This window comes from Quercus lobata, chromosome 5, assembly GCF_001633185.2.
Source record: "Quercus lobata isolate SW786 chromosome 5, ValleyOak3.0 Primary Assembly, whole genome shotgun sequence".
Lineage (NCBI taxonomy): Eukaryota > Viridiplantae > Streptophyta > Magnoliopsida > Fagales > Fagaceae > Quercus > Quercus lobata.
The window spans coordinates 23,078,633-23,093,773 of NC_044908.1; the positions used below are offsets into that span (position 1 = coordinate 23,078,633).

The 15,141-nt window shown below is 35.5% G+C and overlaps 1 protein-coding gene across 1 annotated transcript; it reads right to left on the reverse strand.

Annotated features, from left to right (window-relative positions):
* Positions 1-7,688: 7,688 nt before the first annotated feature.
* Positions 7,689-8,870, reverse strand: LOC115990194 (G-type lectin S-receptor-like serine/threonine-protein kinase CES101). Its single transcript, XM_031114043.1, has one exon. The coding sequence runs from the start codon at positions 8,868-8,870 to the stop codon at positions 7,689-7,691; it is 1,182 nt and encodes a 393-aa protein (XP_030969903.1).
* Between the last annotated feature and the right edge of the window lie 6,271 nt (positions 8,871-15,141).

Genomic DNA, 15,141 nt, shown 5'->3' on the forward strand with positions numbered 1-15,141 from the left:
TGTTGCCCGCCAATCACAATATGACACCTATATGCTTCGGCATAGCAAAAGTGCAGTGTCAATGACATTTGTGTACTTCAACATAGCAAAATTGGAATGTCAAATGCTTACCATCATTGGGTATTTCTTTTCTCTCTCTTATATGCTCATGCATGATTTGCTTAAATAAAATATGCAAAGAAAATGAAAAGCAAAAAGATCAAAATGCTTTAAATATGATTGCAAGCGTGTATTCTAGGAGATGTGGGAGTTATAGAATGTACCTCGAAGGTGATAGTCCCCATCAAACAGTTATGATTGTGTGTGAGTTATAGTGATTTTATTACATCTCAAATCATCATAACATGTATACACTTATGCAATCTTGCGATATTTTTCACACACAACATGCAACACTCTTTACTACTTTTGATACATGTACAGGTACAATGTGATTTGACTATCACAAGATTTTACATATGTTAATGTATGCTCACTAAACTGTCTTAACTTATTTTTGAAATATAAAGTTGGTTAGACTTGTTTAGTGTGTGTATGTTTTTGGGATCATTGTGCTTAAAATTGCAGTTGAGAGATGATTTTGAGAGGATAATATGGTGTTTGGATCTTTGGTTGAGTTGCGTGCTTGATTGCATTCATGTATGTGTTTTTCTCTTATTTGAAAAACTGTTTTTAGGCAATCTCGATAGCTCCTCGACACCTCTCAACACCTGGCTTTTCTATCGAGATCTTCAGCTAATTTTTATCACAATCTCGACACCTCTTGATAGCTAGGTGTATCGATCGAGAACTTTTCTGTCTGCTCGATAGCTTCTTAACACCTCTCGATCGATCAAGATCCTCTTGCATGCATTGTTTTTCACATATTTTGCATCTTTCTTTTATCTTATCATCCATAGCATCTTGTTTCTTTACATTCATGCATTTTTATGGATTTCTTGATCATCCTTGATCATCCTTGATCATCTTTATGTTTCTCAAGTGAAACTTTCTAGCTTCTTGTACCCTTTATCAATCATGACAAAAAGGGGGAGAAATTGTAGAAATATGTGGTTTCTTTTTAAAGATTCTATATGTTAGGGGGAGAAATACATGCCTCTATAAAGGGGAGATGTGTTTCATTTTGTTAGGGAAAGTGCTTACTTCCTTTTTCTTATACACTGGTCTTGTGACCATATTTACATACATTGTGCTTATCTTTGATATATATGATGATGTATGTTTTCTTCACCTACCTTTAAATGTGTTGTTTCTTTTCTATCTTTATACACATGCTTCTTATTACTTGTATGTAATCTATTATTTCTGTTTCACACTAAGATGCCTTGATGAATTTTGTTTAAAGTGTTTCAAAAACACAGGTTGTCAAAGTCTACTTGCCATAAACTCTCTTCTCGCAAAGTTTTTCTAGAGTTTGTGTTCGGAAAGATTTTATTGTATTCAACAAGTAAGTTTGAGTTGAGTGATTTATGACTTCTTTCATATGTTCATTTGTTTGTTGTGGTTTTATCATGGATTGCCAAAGGGGAGATTGTTAGGACATATGTGATTCATGTTAGAAACATATGTCAATATTTAATGTAGTTGGCTAATCTTTTGACAAAACACACTTTACTTGTATTTGGGTAGATCTAGGATGTGTTTAATACTTCAAGAAACATGTTGTTCAAGTCTAGTATTAAAGCTATGAAGATTGGACCAAGAAACAAGTGAAGAAGGGCTATTCATTAAAGTTGGACAGATAGCTCGACATCTGTGGACAGATAACTTAATAGCTGCTTAACAGATAGCTATTTATCGAGATTTAATGAATGAAGCTCAATAGATTCTCGATCGATCGAGATATCTATCGAGGTTATGGGAATTTAGATTTTCAGATTTGATTTTCGGCTCATGATGACATGTATGTGTAGAGTTTCTTTTCTCACAACCCTAGACCTATATAAGGCTTATTTTAGAGGCCGTCACATATGAGAATACAAGGAGAACATATGCAAAAGGTGACCAACGCCTTATTCTCTCTGAAAGAAGCTACTGTGTCTTTGTGCCTTAGGGTTTTGTAACCAAGTGCTTCTTAATCTCCATTGTTGATGAAGTGAAGAACTTTGTAGCCAACATCTTCTTCTAGTTGGTGTGTTAGTCGTGTACTGGGATCCGTGCAACAAAAAGGGTGGCGTTCATATATTGAAGAGTTTAGAGGTTCTGAAGCGATAAAAGGTTTCTTTTGTGAGTTCAACTACGGGGATTGTAAAGTCTAGGGACAAATGTTTTGTACTAGATCTAAAACTTCTCTTTACTATAGTGAATTGCTTTTCAGGAAGGTTTCCTCCCAGGTTTTTTACTGTGAAACTAGTTTGTTTGATTGGTTTTCCTAGGTTATCATATCTTGTCTTATTTATTTTTTCGCTGCATGATTTTGACATGATATTGATGTTTGTTTGTTTTAACAAGTTTTATTCATAATAAATCTAATTAACAACTTGTGTTTAAAACTTGTTAATTCTATCAATCGGGGTCTAAATTTTCCAACAAGTGGTATCAAAGCAGGCACACTCTAATTAGGTTTTAATCTTTGCTGTGTGATCCATTGACCCTTGTTGTCATGGAAACTCTTTTATTTTTTATTTTTTTATTTGCATGATCTTGTGTTGAATGATGATGATGATATTCAAGATGCCTACTGCAAGCTTTATAATTTTTGTATGAAATCGCTTGAATGTTCTACAAAATTAAAAGCTAATTTTAGAAAGGTCAAACTTGAAAGAGATGATTTGATAGCAAAATTGGATGAAGCTAATAATTTGAACGAGAATTTTAAAAATAAAATTTCATCTCAGGTGGACAAAATTAAGAGTTTGGAAGAGCAACTAGTTGAATTTAAAATTGAAGTTGAAAATTAACTAGTGCCAAACTTGTTATTGAGCCTAACTCAAAAGAAGAAAAATTTTATATTCCTCCATTTAAAAGGAATAATCAAGATTTGAAGGCTAATATTGCTAGGATAGACAAAGGTAAACAATATGATGTTAACGCTGAAGTTTCTAAACCTATGTCTAAAACTCCTCCTAGGTTGAATAAAAATTCTAAATTTGTCCCCACTTGTCATCATTGTCATATTGTTGGTCATATTAGGCCAAATTATCCTAAGTTGAGGTCTCTGTCAACCTCTAAGGTTAGGCCTCCTTCTAGGAAGCCGAGTAGCTCTAAAACTACTCATGTTTGTCACCATTGTAGTATTTCTAGACACATTCGTCCTAATTGTTTCAAGTTGTTTCCTCATAAGCGAGTGTCAAATGGCTCTCATCTTTTATCTAAAGGCTCTGTACCTATTCTTGGTGACTTATTAAAAGTTTTGAGCTTCTTGACTCAATTTTAGGGGAATTCTAATTCCTCTATGTCCTTTAGTAGTCATACTAGGACACATGCTTTTCCATCTTCACAGCCAATGACTCGTGTTGTATGGGTGATAAAGAATCCTAAGACTTAATTGTCTCTTTCTCTGTCCTTTGCTTTAATTCTTTCTATCTAAAGTTGGACTTTCTTTCTTGATTTCTTATTTGTTTTTGGAATCATGCTTTCATACATTTGCATCTAGTTTTATGCTTTGCTTTGCTTAACATGTTTTTTGTTTGCTTATTTTCAGTTTTGTTTTATTTTTTTCATATAAAAATAAATAAATAATTGAAAAATACAAAAACAGTGTGTGTTTTGTGTACATTGGTACTTGTGTACCTTAGATGACCTTTAAAACAAAATTTTCTAAACTTTGTATCTCTCGTAACTTAGATGAGCATCTCTATGCACAACTAAGCAAGTGAGCTTTGTGGCTCTTGTTTGTGATGAGTAAGATTAAGTTATCTCTTGTACTTAACACTTGTATCTCTCTTTTTGACGGGAAGGACTAGAAAATCCTAAGAGAAAGGCATAAATAACTATCTCACCACTGTTGCCCGCCAATCATAATATGAAACCTATATGCTTCGGCATAGCAAAAGTGCAGTGTCAATGACATTTGTGTGCTTCAACATAGCAAAATTGGAATGTCAACTGCTTACCATCATTGGGTATTTCTTTTCTCTCCCTTATATGCCCATGCATGATTTGCTTAAATAAAATATGCAAAGAAAATGAAAAGCAAATAGATCAAAATGCTTTAAATATGATTGCAAGCGTGTATTCTAGGAGATGTGGGAATTATAGAATGTACCTCGAAGGTGATAGTCCCCATCAAACAGTTATGATTGTGTGTGAGTTATAGTGATTTTCTTACATCTCAAATCATCATAACATTTATACACTTATGCAATCTTGCGATATTTTTCACACACAACATGCAACATTCTTTGCTACTTTTGATACATGTACAGGTACAATGTGATTTGGCCATCACAAGATTTTACATATGTTAATGTATGCTCACTAAACTGTCTTAACCTATTTTTGAAATATAAAGTTGGTTAGACTTATTTAGTATGTGTATGTTTTTGGGATCATTGTGCTTAAAATTGCTGTTGAGAGATGATTTTGAGAGGATAATATGGTGTTTGGATCTTTGGTTGAGTTGCGTGCTTGATTGCATTCATGTATGTGTTTTTCTCTTATTTGAAAAACTGTTTTTAAGCAATCTCGATAGCTCCTCGACACCTCTCAACACCTGGCTTTTCTATCGAGATCTTCAGCTAATTTTTATTGCAATCTCGACACCTCTTGATAGCTAGGTGTATCGATCGAGAACTTTTCTGTCTGTTCGATAGCTTCTTAACACCTCTCGATCGATCAAGATCCTCTTGCATGCATTGTTTTTCACATATTTTGCATCTTTCTTTTATCTTATCATCCATAGCATCTTGTTTCTTTACATTCATGCATTTTTATGGATTTCTTGATCATCCTTGATCATCCTTGATCATCTTTATGTTTCTCAAGTGAAACTTTCTAGCTTCTTGTACCCTTTATCAATCATGACAAAAAGGGGGAGAAATTGTAGAAATATGTGGTTTCTTTTTAAAGATTCTATATGTTAGGGGGAGAAATACATGCCTCTATAAAGGGGAGATGTGTTTCATTTTGTTAGGGAAAGTGCTTACTTCCTTTTTCTTATACACTGGTCTTGTGACCATATTTACATACATTGTGCTTATCTTTGATGTATATGATGATGTATGTTTTCTTCACCTACCTTTAAATGTGTTGTTTCTTTTCTATCTTTATACACATGCTTCTTATTACTTGTATGTAATCTATTATTTCTGTTTCACACTAAGATGCCTTGATGAGTTTTGTTTAAAGTGTTTCAAAAACACAGGTTGTCAAAGTCTACTTGCCATAAACTCTCTTCTTGCAAAATTTTTCTAGAGTTTGTGTTCGGATAGATTTTATTGTATTCAACAAGTGAGTATGAGTTGAGTGATTTATGACTTCTTTCATATGTTCATTTGTTTGTTATAGTTTTATCATGGATTGCCAAAGGGGAGATTGTTAGGACATATGTGATTCATGTTAGAAACATATGTCAATATTTAATGTAGTTGGCTAATCTTTTGACAAAACACACTTTACTTGTATTTGGGTAGATCTAGAATGTGTTTAATACTTCAAGAAACATGTTGTTCAAGTCTAGTATTAAAGCCATGAAGATTGGACCAAGAAACAAGTGAAGAAGGGCTATTCATTAAAGCTGGACAAATAGCTTGATATCTGTGGACAGATAACTTAATAGCTGCTTGACAGATAGCTATTTATCGAGATTTAATGAATGAAGCTCAATAGATTCTCAATCGATCGAGATATCTATCGAGGTTATGGGAATTCAGATTTTCAGATTTGATTTTCGGCTCATGATGACATGTATGTGTAGAGTTTATTTTCTCACAACCCTAGACCTATATAAGGCTTATTTTAGAGGCCGTCACATATGAGAATACAAGGAGAACATATGCAAAAGCTGACCAATGCCTTATTCTCTCTGAAAGAAGCTACTGTGTCTTTGTGCCTTAGGGTTTTGTAACCAAGTGCTTCTTAATCTCCATTGTTGATGAAGTGAAGAATTTTGTAGCCAACATCTTCTTCTAGTTGGTGTGTTAGTCATGTACTGGGATCCGTGCAACAAAAAGGGTGGTGTTCATATATTGAAGAGTTAAGAGGTTCTGAAGCGATAAAAGGTTTCTTCTGTGAGTTCATCTACGGGGATTGTAAAGTTTAGGGACAAAGGTTTTGTACTAGATCTAAAACTTCTCTTTACTATAGTGAATTGCTTTTCAGGAAGGTTTCCTCCCAGGTTTTTTACTGTGAAACTAGTTTGTTTGATTGGTTTTCCTAGGTCATCATATCTTGTCTTATTTATTTTTTCGCTGCATGATTTTGACATGATATTGATGTTTGTTTGTTTTAACAAGTTTTATTCATAATAAATCTAATTAACAACTTGGGTTTAAAATTTGTTAATTCTATCAACCGGGGTCTAAATTTCCCAACAGTTCGAACGCATTTACTTTTATTCAGCACTTAGTTTAAGTTAGAGTAAAAACAATCGAGCAGTAACTTTTAATTGAGGGTCAACTAAACAAGCTCTTGTGTATTCACACATATTTGAACTTTTAGTTATTATATTATGATCACTTTTGTTTTCATCTAATTGTTTTAGTTTATTTCATAAATTTGGATGATTCTCAAGCCTCTCAAGACAAAACTTAGGGCAATTGATCTACTAGTTAAAAAATCAGTAGAGTTGATTTTATCTATTTCCTACAAAGGTCTTTAGTAAGAATCTAGATTATCAAGCCTACACATCGAAGTCATGTTCTTAGCATATGTTCTACATCAACTATAAGCAAGATGATAGTTTTTAGACTCCTTAAACAATTGATTCAACTTAGGTAATTAGTCAAGTTGTTACTTAGTCCAATTAAACAAGTCTAGATTATCACAATATAAAAGATCAAATCATGCAAAGCAGCGGAAAAATAAATAACACAAGATATGATCACCTAGGAAACCAAACCGGTAAAAATCTGGGGAGGATTTGACCTATCTATCCTTAAGGTAAACTTGAATCCACTATCTTAAAAGAATTGAAGTTTATACAATAAGACTTACAAGCCCCCACACTCGACTTCTTATTGCTACGAACCAGTAGAACTTACTGATACGACCACGTGCAAGCTCCGAATCCACGAACTCCTTCTTTCTTGGATTCACCATTAGATACAAGCACACCCGCTTGTGTTTTCTTTAAACTTCAATGGCTGCAACTAAATTGATCATCAAGGCGTAGATAAATCTTCTCCTTGAAAACCCTAAGTTTGTGTAAAGGAAAGCTCCTCTAGAACTCAAAAGAGATTTACACAAACCGCAAATATGAGCAACACTAAAACGTAGTTAGGGTTTGCCTTTTATACTTAGGACAAATAAGAAACCCTAAAAACGTTTTAAAACAACTAGGGCTGAGTTGGACGAATCTGTAGAAAAACATTCTACTTGAGCTTCGATCGATCGAGCTTGGCCGAAAGGCACAATCCTTTCCTGCTTTAACTCGATTCCAACTTTACATAGACGCACAACTTTGAACTAGACTTAAACACTTCTAAACACATTGTTTTGATCATAGTTTGCCAACAATACAAATTAGAGTTCTAAATACATAAAATCCTAAACTTTAGAACCTAACACAAGAAATATGATAAATTAATTCAGCATGAATTAGTCTTACCTTTGTATTCGAGGAAGTATACTTTCGGTGCATTCAAAGCCGTTTCAAAATTTGGCATGGTGGTCCAAACCTTACAGCCGGTGCCATCTTCCTTTGAAGGCTCAAAGGCAACACAAGAACAAATTGGCAAGCATTTGTCTTCACAATCCACATGGGTCAGGTTGTCATCCGCATGAAACTCGTATCCATCGGTATCCACAAAGTAACCTGAACGTTCAGCAAATGTAATATCATGGCTCCTGCACTTCGGAAGCTTTTTCTTCACACATCCTTGATCATCTGAAACAAGGGAAGGAAAACTACATTGAACAAGCAACCTTTCACCTACATAAAGCTTTCCCATGTAATCTATCCTTAACCGTGGGAACGTTTTGATGTCTTTATTTGCCGAATAGTTGAAGTATGTTTCATTCTCATTCCTTACCTTTGAAAAGGCGTAAGAGGAACCTCTTTGATCTTGTAAAGTGAAACCATTTATTGGCTTGTGCTGGTAACCCTCATCTTGCGAAAACCCACCTGTCCAATACTCGTCCTCGTGCTGCATGATGTTGAACTCATTTCCAGGTATAGAGTCCACGTTCATGCCAAAAGTAAAGGCCCCTACGTCAGGTACCACATCACTTCTCCATGATTTTAGAGACCAAGTTTGTCCACTTTTTTTGTTGAATCCCAGTTTCATTCCTGGCAGAAGTGCATCAGTGGGATAGTCAAAGCTTTGCCACAATTCCCTCTTCACAGTTCCATCTGAATTCAGCTCATGTAGTACAAAGTTACCAGTATCAAGTAGAACGGCACTACAATTACTGGGTTCTTGGCCTGGATTTAGTGAAATAGGAGGACCCAGTTTGCTGTATGAAATTTTCAAACTCCCATAGTCATCAATACTAAGACTTACAGAATTGCCAAACAGAGGAGCATTTGGATTGGCAACCCACACTACATTCGTGAGGGAGTCACCATCGTACCATATTCCTAAGTAAGAATTGTTACCTGTAAGGTTGAAGAATCCTAATCTAAACTTTCCATCAGCTGAAACTAATTCATCTCCATCTTTGAGCTCTTGTCGTTGCACTAATGTGTTTTGCTGCTGAGAAGAAGATAGACCTAGGAAGAGTAGCAGACATAAAAAATTGAAGATAAATTTTCGTGCTATGCTTGCCATGAAAGACAGCCTCTGATTCTTTTTGGTAAGCTATGGTGCAGAAATGTGTTTGTTCACTAAACACAATGACGATAATTAAAGAAACGGTTTGGGAAGAAACGGTTTGGGAGGTTTTAATTACGAAAGAAACGTACTTGGTTCTGTTAAACATCAAGCTCTGCCTCTCTCTCTTTCTCTAGAAATATCTAGAGTCTATCTCAATTTCTCTCTGCGGAATTTCCTAGAGACTTTCTTGACTAAATAAATTTCAGCCACAACTTTGTACAATATCTAGAAGTTTGGAGAAAGATAGTATTTTATTGTCATTAAAAAGATGAAGCTTGAAGCTTCCTAACCGACATAGAACAAGTACAAATATAGAAATGGTGCTCAGTTTTTGTGTGTCATAAAAGCACCAAGTGAGACGTGTAAGGTGAAGCTTGTGAGGTGAAGAGAAGCACGTGAAGTGAAGAAAGTAAAGTCAAGAGTGGTTGTGTTCTAGTGTCAGTAGGTGTCTAAAGAAGTCAAGCGTGTGCTAGTGTATTTGAGGATAGTGTGAGTGAATGTAAAAGTGCCGTGTGTGCCATGAAAGAAAGGTGTTGTGTCTGTGTTAGTGTTAGTGAGTGAAAACATTGATGCTTGTAAAGTGTTGTAATTTAAAGAGTCAAGTTTTAAATAAAAACCCTTTATTTAGTTTTTAAAGTATTTTGTTCAACAATTTGGTATCAGAGCTTCTACTAACTCAATAGGATCATATTCTTCTAACAAAATATGATAAGGTCTTCTTTATTTTTGACACTAACAAACAAGCAAGCAGGCTTATTCCCGTGCAAGTTAGGTCCACTTTATTCGCATGCAAGCATGCTTATTTTTGACACTAACTAACAACCAATCACAGAATTATCAAATTAATTTTATTTGTTTACCTAATTAGAATTAATTTAAATTATTCACACATTATCGGATCCACTCAAACAAAATGTATGCAAATCGTGAAAACTTGATTATGTGATATCTTTCAATCCAACAATCCGATTTGGGAATCGTGCATAACGTTGCGACCATTAGAATCTCAAGATCATTTCTATGATATGCAACGAGTGAATTAATGCATGTAATGCAACTCTAAATTTTGGGTATATGAATGGTTACTCTAGCCATTTTCCAAGATTAAATATAGGTGGAAAATCGAGTATCTACAGAATGCACCTCATTGAGAGAACTTGCAAAGTAAATGTCAATGTAAAACAAAGACACTGATTTTAGAAGCCATGATTTAATCGAGGTCAACTTTTCAAAGATTACCTAGCCCTAAAACCTAAAAGTTTGGGACATAGAACTAGTGTTTTGTTGTCTTGAAAAATGGGAACTATGAACACTTGATCTCCTTGATAATTGATGAACCTAAATTAAATTATTAAATCTGAGGTGATTGAGAGGCTTCTCTATCTTAGCCTGAATCTGGGGGGACCAAGAGGCTTCTCCATCTTGATCTGAATTTGGGGTGATTGAGAGGCTTCTCTATCTTAATTTGAAACAGGGGCAACCAAGAGGCTTTTCTGTCTTGATCTGAATTTGAGGTGACCAAGAGGCTTTGCTATCTTGGTTTAAACCTAGGGCGATTAAGAGGCTTCTCTATCTCAATTTGAATCTGGGGTGACCAAGAGGCTTCTCTATCTTGACCTAAATCTGATGTGACCGAGAAGCTTCTCTATCTTGGCATGAACCTAGGGTGATTGAGAGGCTTCTCTATCTCAATCTGAATCTAGGGTAACCAAAAAGCTTCTTTATCTTGATCTGAATTTGAGGTGACCAAGAGGCATCTCTATCTCAGTTTGAACTTGGGGTGATTGAGAGGTTTCTCTATCTCAATCTAAATTTGGTGTGCTCAAGAGGCTTCTCTATCTTGATCTAAATCTAAGATGACCGAGAAGCTTCTCTATTTTGGTTTGAACCTAGGGCGATTGAGAGACTTTCTATCCTAATCTGAATCTAGGGTGACCAAGAGGCTTCTCTATCTTGATCTGAATCTGAGGTGACCGTGAGGCTTCGTTATCTTGGTTTGAATCTGGGGCGATTAAAAGGCTTCCCTATCTCAATCTGAATTTGAGGGCGATCAAGAGGTCCTCTATCTTGATATAAATGGGAGGTGATCGAGAGGCTTCTCTATCTGGGTTTAAACCTAGGGCGATTGAAAGGCTTATCTATCTTAATCTGAAACTGGGGCAACCAAGAAGCTTCTCCATCTTGATCTAAATCTGAGGTGACAGAGAGGCTTCTCTATCTTGGTTTGAACCTGAGGCGATTGAAAGGCTTCTCTATCTCAATCTGAATCTAGGGTGATCAAGAGGCTTCTCTATCTTGATCTAGATTAGAGGTGATCGAGATGCTTCTGCATCTCGATTTGAACTTGAGGCAATTGAGAGGCTTCTCTATCATGATCTGGATCGGAGGTGATCGAGAGGCTTCTCTATCTCAATCTCTCAATCTAAATCTAAGGTGACCGAGAGGTTTCTCTATCTCAGTATGAATCTAGGGTGATTAAGAGGCTTCTATATCTCAATTTGTCAATCTAGGATGACCAATATGAGGAGGTAACCAAGAGGCTTCTCTATCTTAACTTGAACCTAGGGTGATTTTAAGGCTTCTCTATCTCAATCTGAATTTGGGACGACCAAGAGGCTTCTCTATCTTGGGTTGAACCTGGGGTGATTGAGAGGCTTCTCAATCTCAATTTGAATCTAGGACGACTAAGAGGTTTCTCTATCTTGATCTGAATGAGAGGTAACCAACAGGCTTCTCTATCTTGTTTTGAACCTAGGGCGGTTGAGAAGCTTCTCTATCTCAATCTAAATCTAAGATGACCAAGTGGCTTCTTTATCTTGATTTGAATATGAGATAACCAAGAGGCTTCTTTATATTGGTTTAAACTTGAGACGATTGAGAGGCTTCTCTATCTCAATTTGAATCAGGGTCGACCAAGAGGCTTCTCTATCTTGATCTGAATAGGAGGTAACCAAGAGGCTTCTCTATCTAGATTAGAACCTGGGCTTTGCTTGCAAAAGACCAAAGTTTGGAATTAGATTTTAGATGATTAGTGCTTTATTGTTCCACTATTTTGAGATGCGTGATTCTTCTTCTTTTCCCTTCCTTTTTTGAGATTCGAATTTCCTCTTCAAAAGGAAAAACCATTGATTTTTTATGAAGTCCTTTGAAAAATTCTTCATCATTTATTTTTTTGAAACTTGAAATTTTCTTTGAAAAGTGGTACCCTTTGTTCTTGATTATCCTTAAGAAAAATTTTATTTTTTCTTCCTTCAAAATTGAAATTTTCTTGGAATTGATACCATTTGTCTTTGGAAATCTTTGAAAAGTTTTTTATTTTATTTTATCCATTCATCATTTTTTTTCCTTTTTCATTCATCATTTATAAAAATAAAAAAAATAAAAAAATAAAAAAAACAATTTTTTTGGGTGAGTTGACTAAGTCAACTCAGTCAAACCTAAGTTAACTTAGCAACTCACATGTGACTCAAGAAAAAGAGGGGGCCAAAATTTCACTCTCTCTTCTTCCTCTACTGTCACTATTTACAAGCTTCTTCCTTTTGCATTTTCTTCATTTCCACACCATTTCTTGCTTAGAAAATTACTCTTTTAGGCTTCTAAATTTGATTTCATCCCTTTCCCTCAATATCTTTTCAGATTTTTGAGTTCTTGACCACCTTTGAAACAAACCCATTTTTGAAACCCATCTCCAAACTTCCTTTTTTTTCTTTTTTTTTTTTTTTTTTTTTTTTGTATTTTCATGGCATCTTCCAATGGGCCATCTTTTCTTACTTTCAATGGGAAGAAGTATCATCCATCCCTAGAATGGAATGAGGAAGAGGGGCTCCTTCAAGACCCTAGAACCCATGCTCCACACTCATCCAAAAAGGACTTTAAGGTTAGCTCATTTCATTTTTTTTGTTGGCAAATTTGTTGATTTCATGTTTTGTTGAGAGCTTGATGGTGGGACATTGTCATTTTTTTTGTTTGCTTTTGTGTGAATTTTGAACATCATATAATTTGGTTGGAAATCCTTGTCTGATCATGTTGTTTTCTTTGTTTTGGGGAATTTTTGAACTGTTGAATTGTTTGGTATTATGAAATTTGGACAATGTTGATGATTCATGAAGCTTTTTATTGTGTGTAGCTTGTGGTATTGTTGGATGAATTTTGACTTGAATTTTGTGGATAGTGAAATCATGAGAATTTGATGTGTAGGCATGGTTTAGTAAACCCATTTTTGATGAGTGTGGAAACGTTGTTGGAATGTGTAGGCCTTATTTCATGAGCATGGAAATTTTCATGGGTATGGGTGTGGAAAACTTTCTTGTGGTGGTGTGGATTTTTTTTTAGCATGAAAGATTTTTGTTGGACATGGAATTTTTTGCATGGGCATGGAAAAAAAAAATTTGTGTTGAGCATGGGATTTTTTTATGCAAGGGCATGGAAAAAAAATATTGTGTTGAGCATGGGATTTTTTTTTTTTTTTTTTTTTGGTGTTGAGCATGGGATTTTTTTGTTGGCTTGAGCCATTGTTGAATAGACTTATGGAGATGAAGGATTTTTGGGTTGATGGTGGATATGGTTGGGATGTCATTGGATTTGAATTTATGGAATGGCCTTTGAGGTTTGGCTAAAATTTTTGGAGGCCTTATTTTATTTGTTGGGGTTTTGGAATGAGTATTTTGGGACATGGTGTTTTGTGAGCATCTCAAGGATTGGTTAAACTTTGTTTTGCAAAACCTCAAGAGTCAAGGTAGTCTCCAAATGTTGAAGGGTAGGTGGGAGGTATTGTCTCCAAACATAAAGAATGTCATTGATGAAGTCGGCCTCCAAACCTTTTTTTGAGCTCTGTTGGACCATGATATTAATGATTATAAGGACCTCCAATTGCTCATTGCCTTGTCAGAGCGATTCTAGGACACTACTTGCACTTTCCATTTTCCGGGTATTGGTGAGGTGGAGTTCACACCCTATGACTTCTTAGCCATTACTGGCTTAAAATTGGGTGGTGAAAGAATAAAAGTTATGATTCCATCACCTTAGTAGAAATTAGAGGTCTTTTGGGTGATGCCTCCAAAAGTCAGGTGTAAAAATGGAACCTTAATGTGGTTGTACTCTAATATTGACAATTGTAAGACTGTAGCAACTGGCACTCGCATGTTCATGCTTCTCTTCGTTGGAACTGTCTTATGTCTAAACTTGGGGGGGACTATGAGTTTGTGCTATTTGTGGAGTTTGAGGGATATTGGCTAGATCAAAAATTATGATTGGGGTGGCATGGCTTATGCAACCCTTTTGCACTACTGACTCAACTTTCTCAGTGTAGCCTTTCAAGCTTAGGAGGTGTGCCATTTGTTTGGAAAGTGAGATTTTGAATTGTTGGTTATGTGTGTTTTGAAAGGTTATTTTGGTTGTTGTGCTATTGATGATGTGTGTTGATTTTTTTCCAAGTCTAGATGTATGAATATTTTGGGGTTAGTCCTCAAGTTTTAGAAAATGTTGGTGACATGTATCCAAGGTTTCTTCGTTGGCTACCTAAGTATTATCTGTCAATGCCTCCCAAGCGTTCTCTACTAGCTTGGCGTATGGTGATCGATAACTTAACTACCGATGGTTTTTTTTTTTTTTTTTTTTTTTTTTTTTTTTTTTTTTAAGGGGTTTTTTGTTTGGTTAGGGATTTTGTATTCTTTCTATTTTTTTTTTCTTTTGTATGGTTTGGCTTCCTTTCATTCTGGATTCTTTGTAATTTTCAGATGTCTTTGAATCCTTGGCTTGGATGTAAGGAGCATGCTGAGTGTGAATGGGCTCAAGAGCTGAATGGTCGTCAAGTTCTGTTTAAGTGTGATTGAGGATTAGCTCAAGTTCAACATGTGTACCCTCTTGAGACAATTCCTATTCATCCTTGTCCCTGCATCCGGTTGGCTGACCTTTTGTCTAATAAAGAAATTGCTCATGCTCGAGTTAGCCATGTTGTTTTGGGGACAATAGGAGACTATCTTGAATTTGTCCAGACTCAATTGCAGGGTTGTTTAGCTGGCATTCCTGTAACATCGGTAGCTTTCTTTCTTTCCAAAATCAATTTGCATAATGTCTTGCATCCTCATCTTTCACCTTCTTTGTTTTAACTTTTGTGAAAATATCAGTAAGTTGCACTTTGAAGCTTCATCTTCTAAAGAGGAGGAGAGTCCTCCTCCTAGCCATGCTGACAGCTTTTCTAGTTCTTTCATGGAAACATATCCTCATT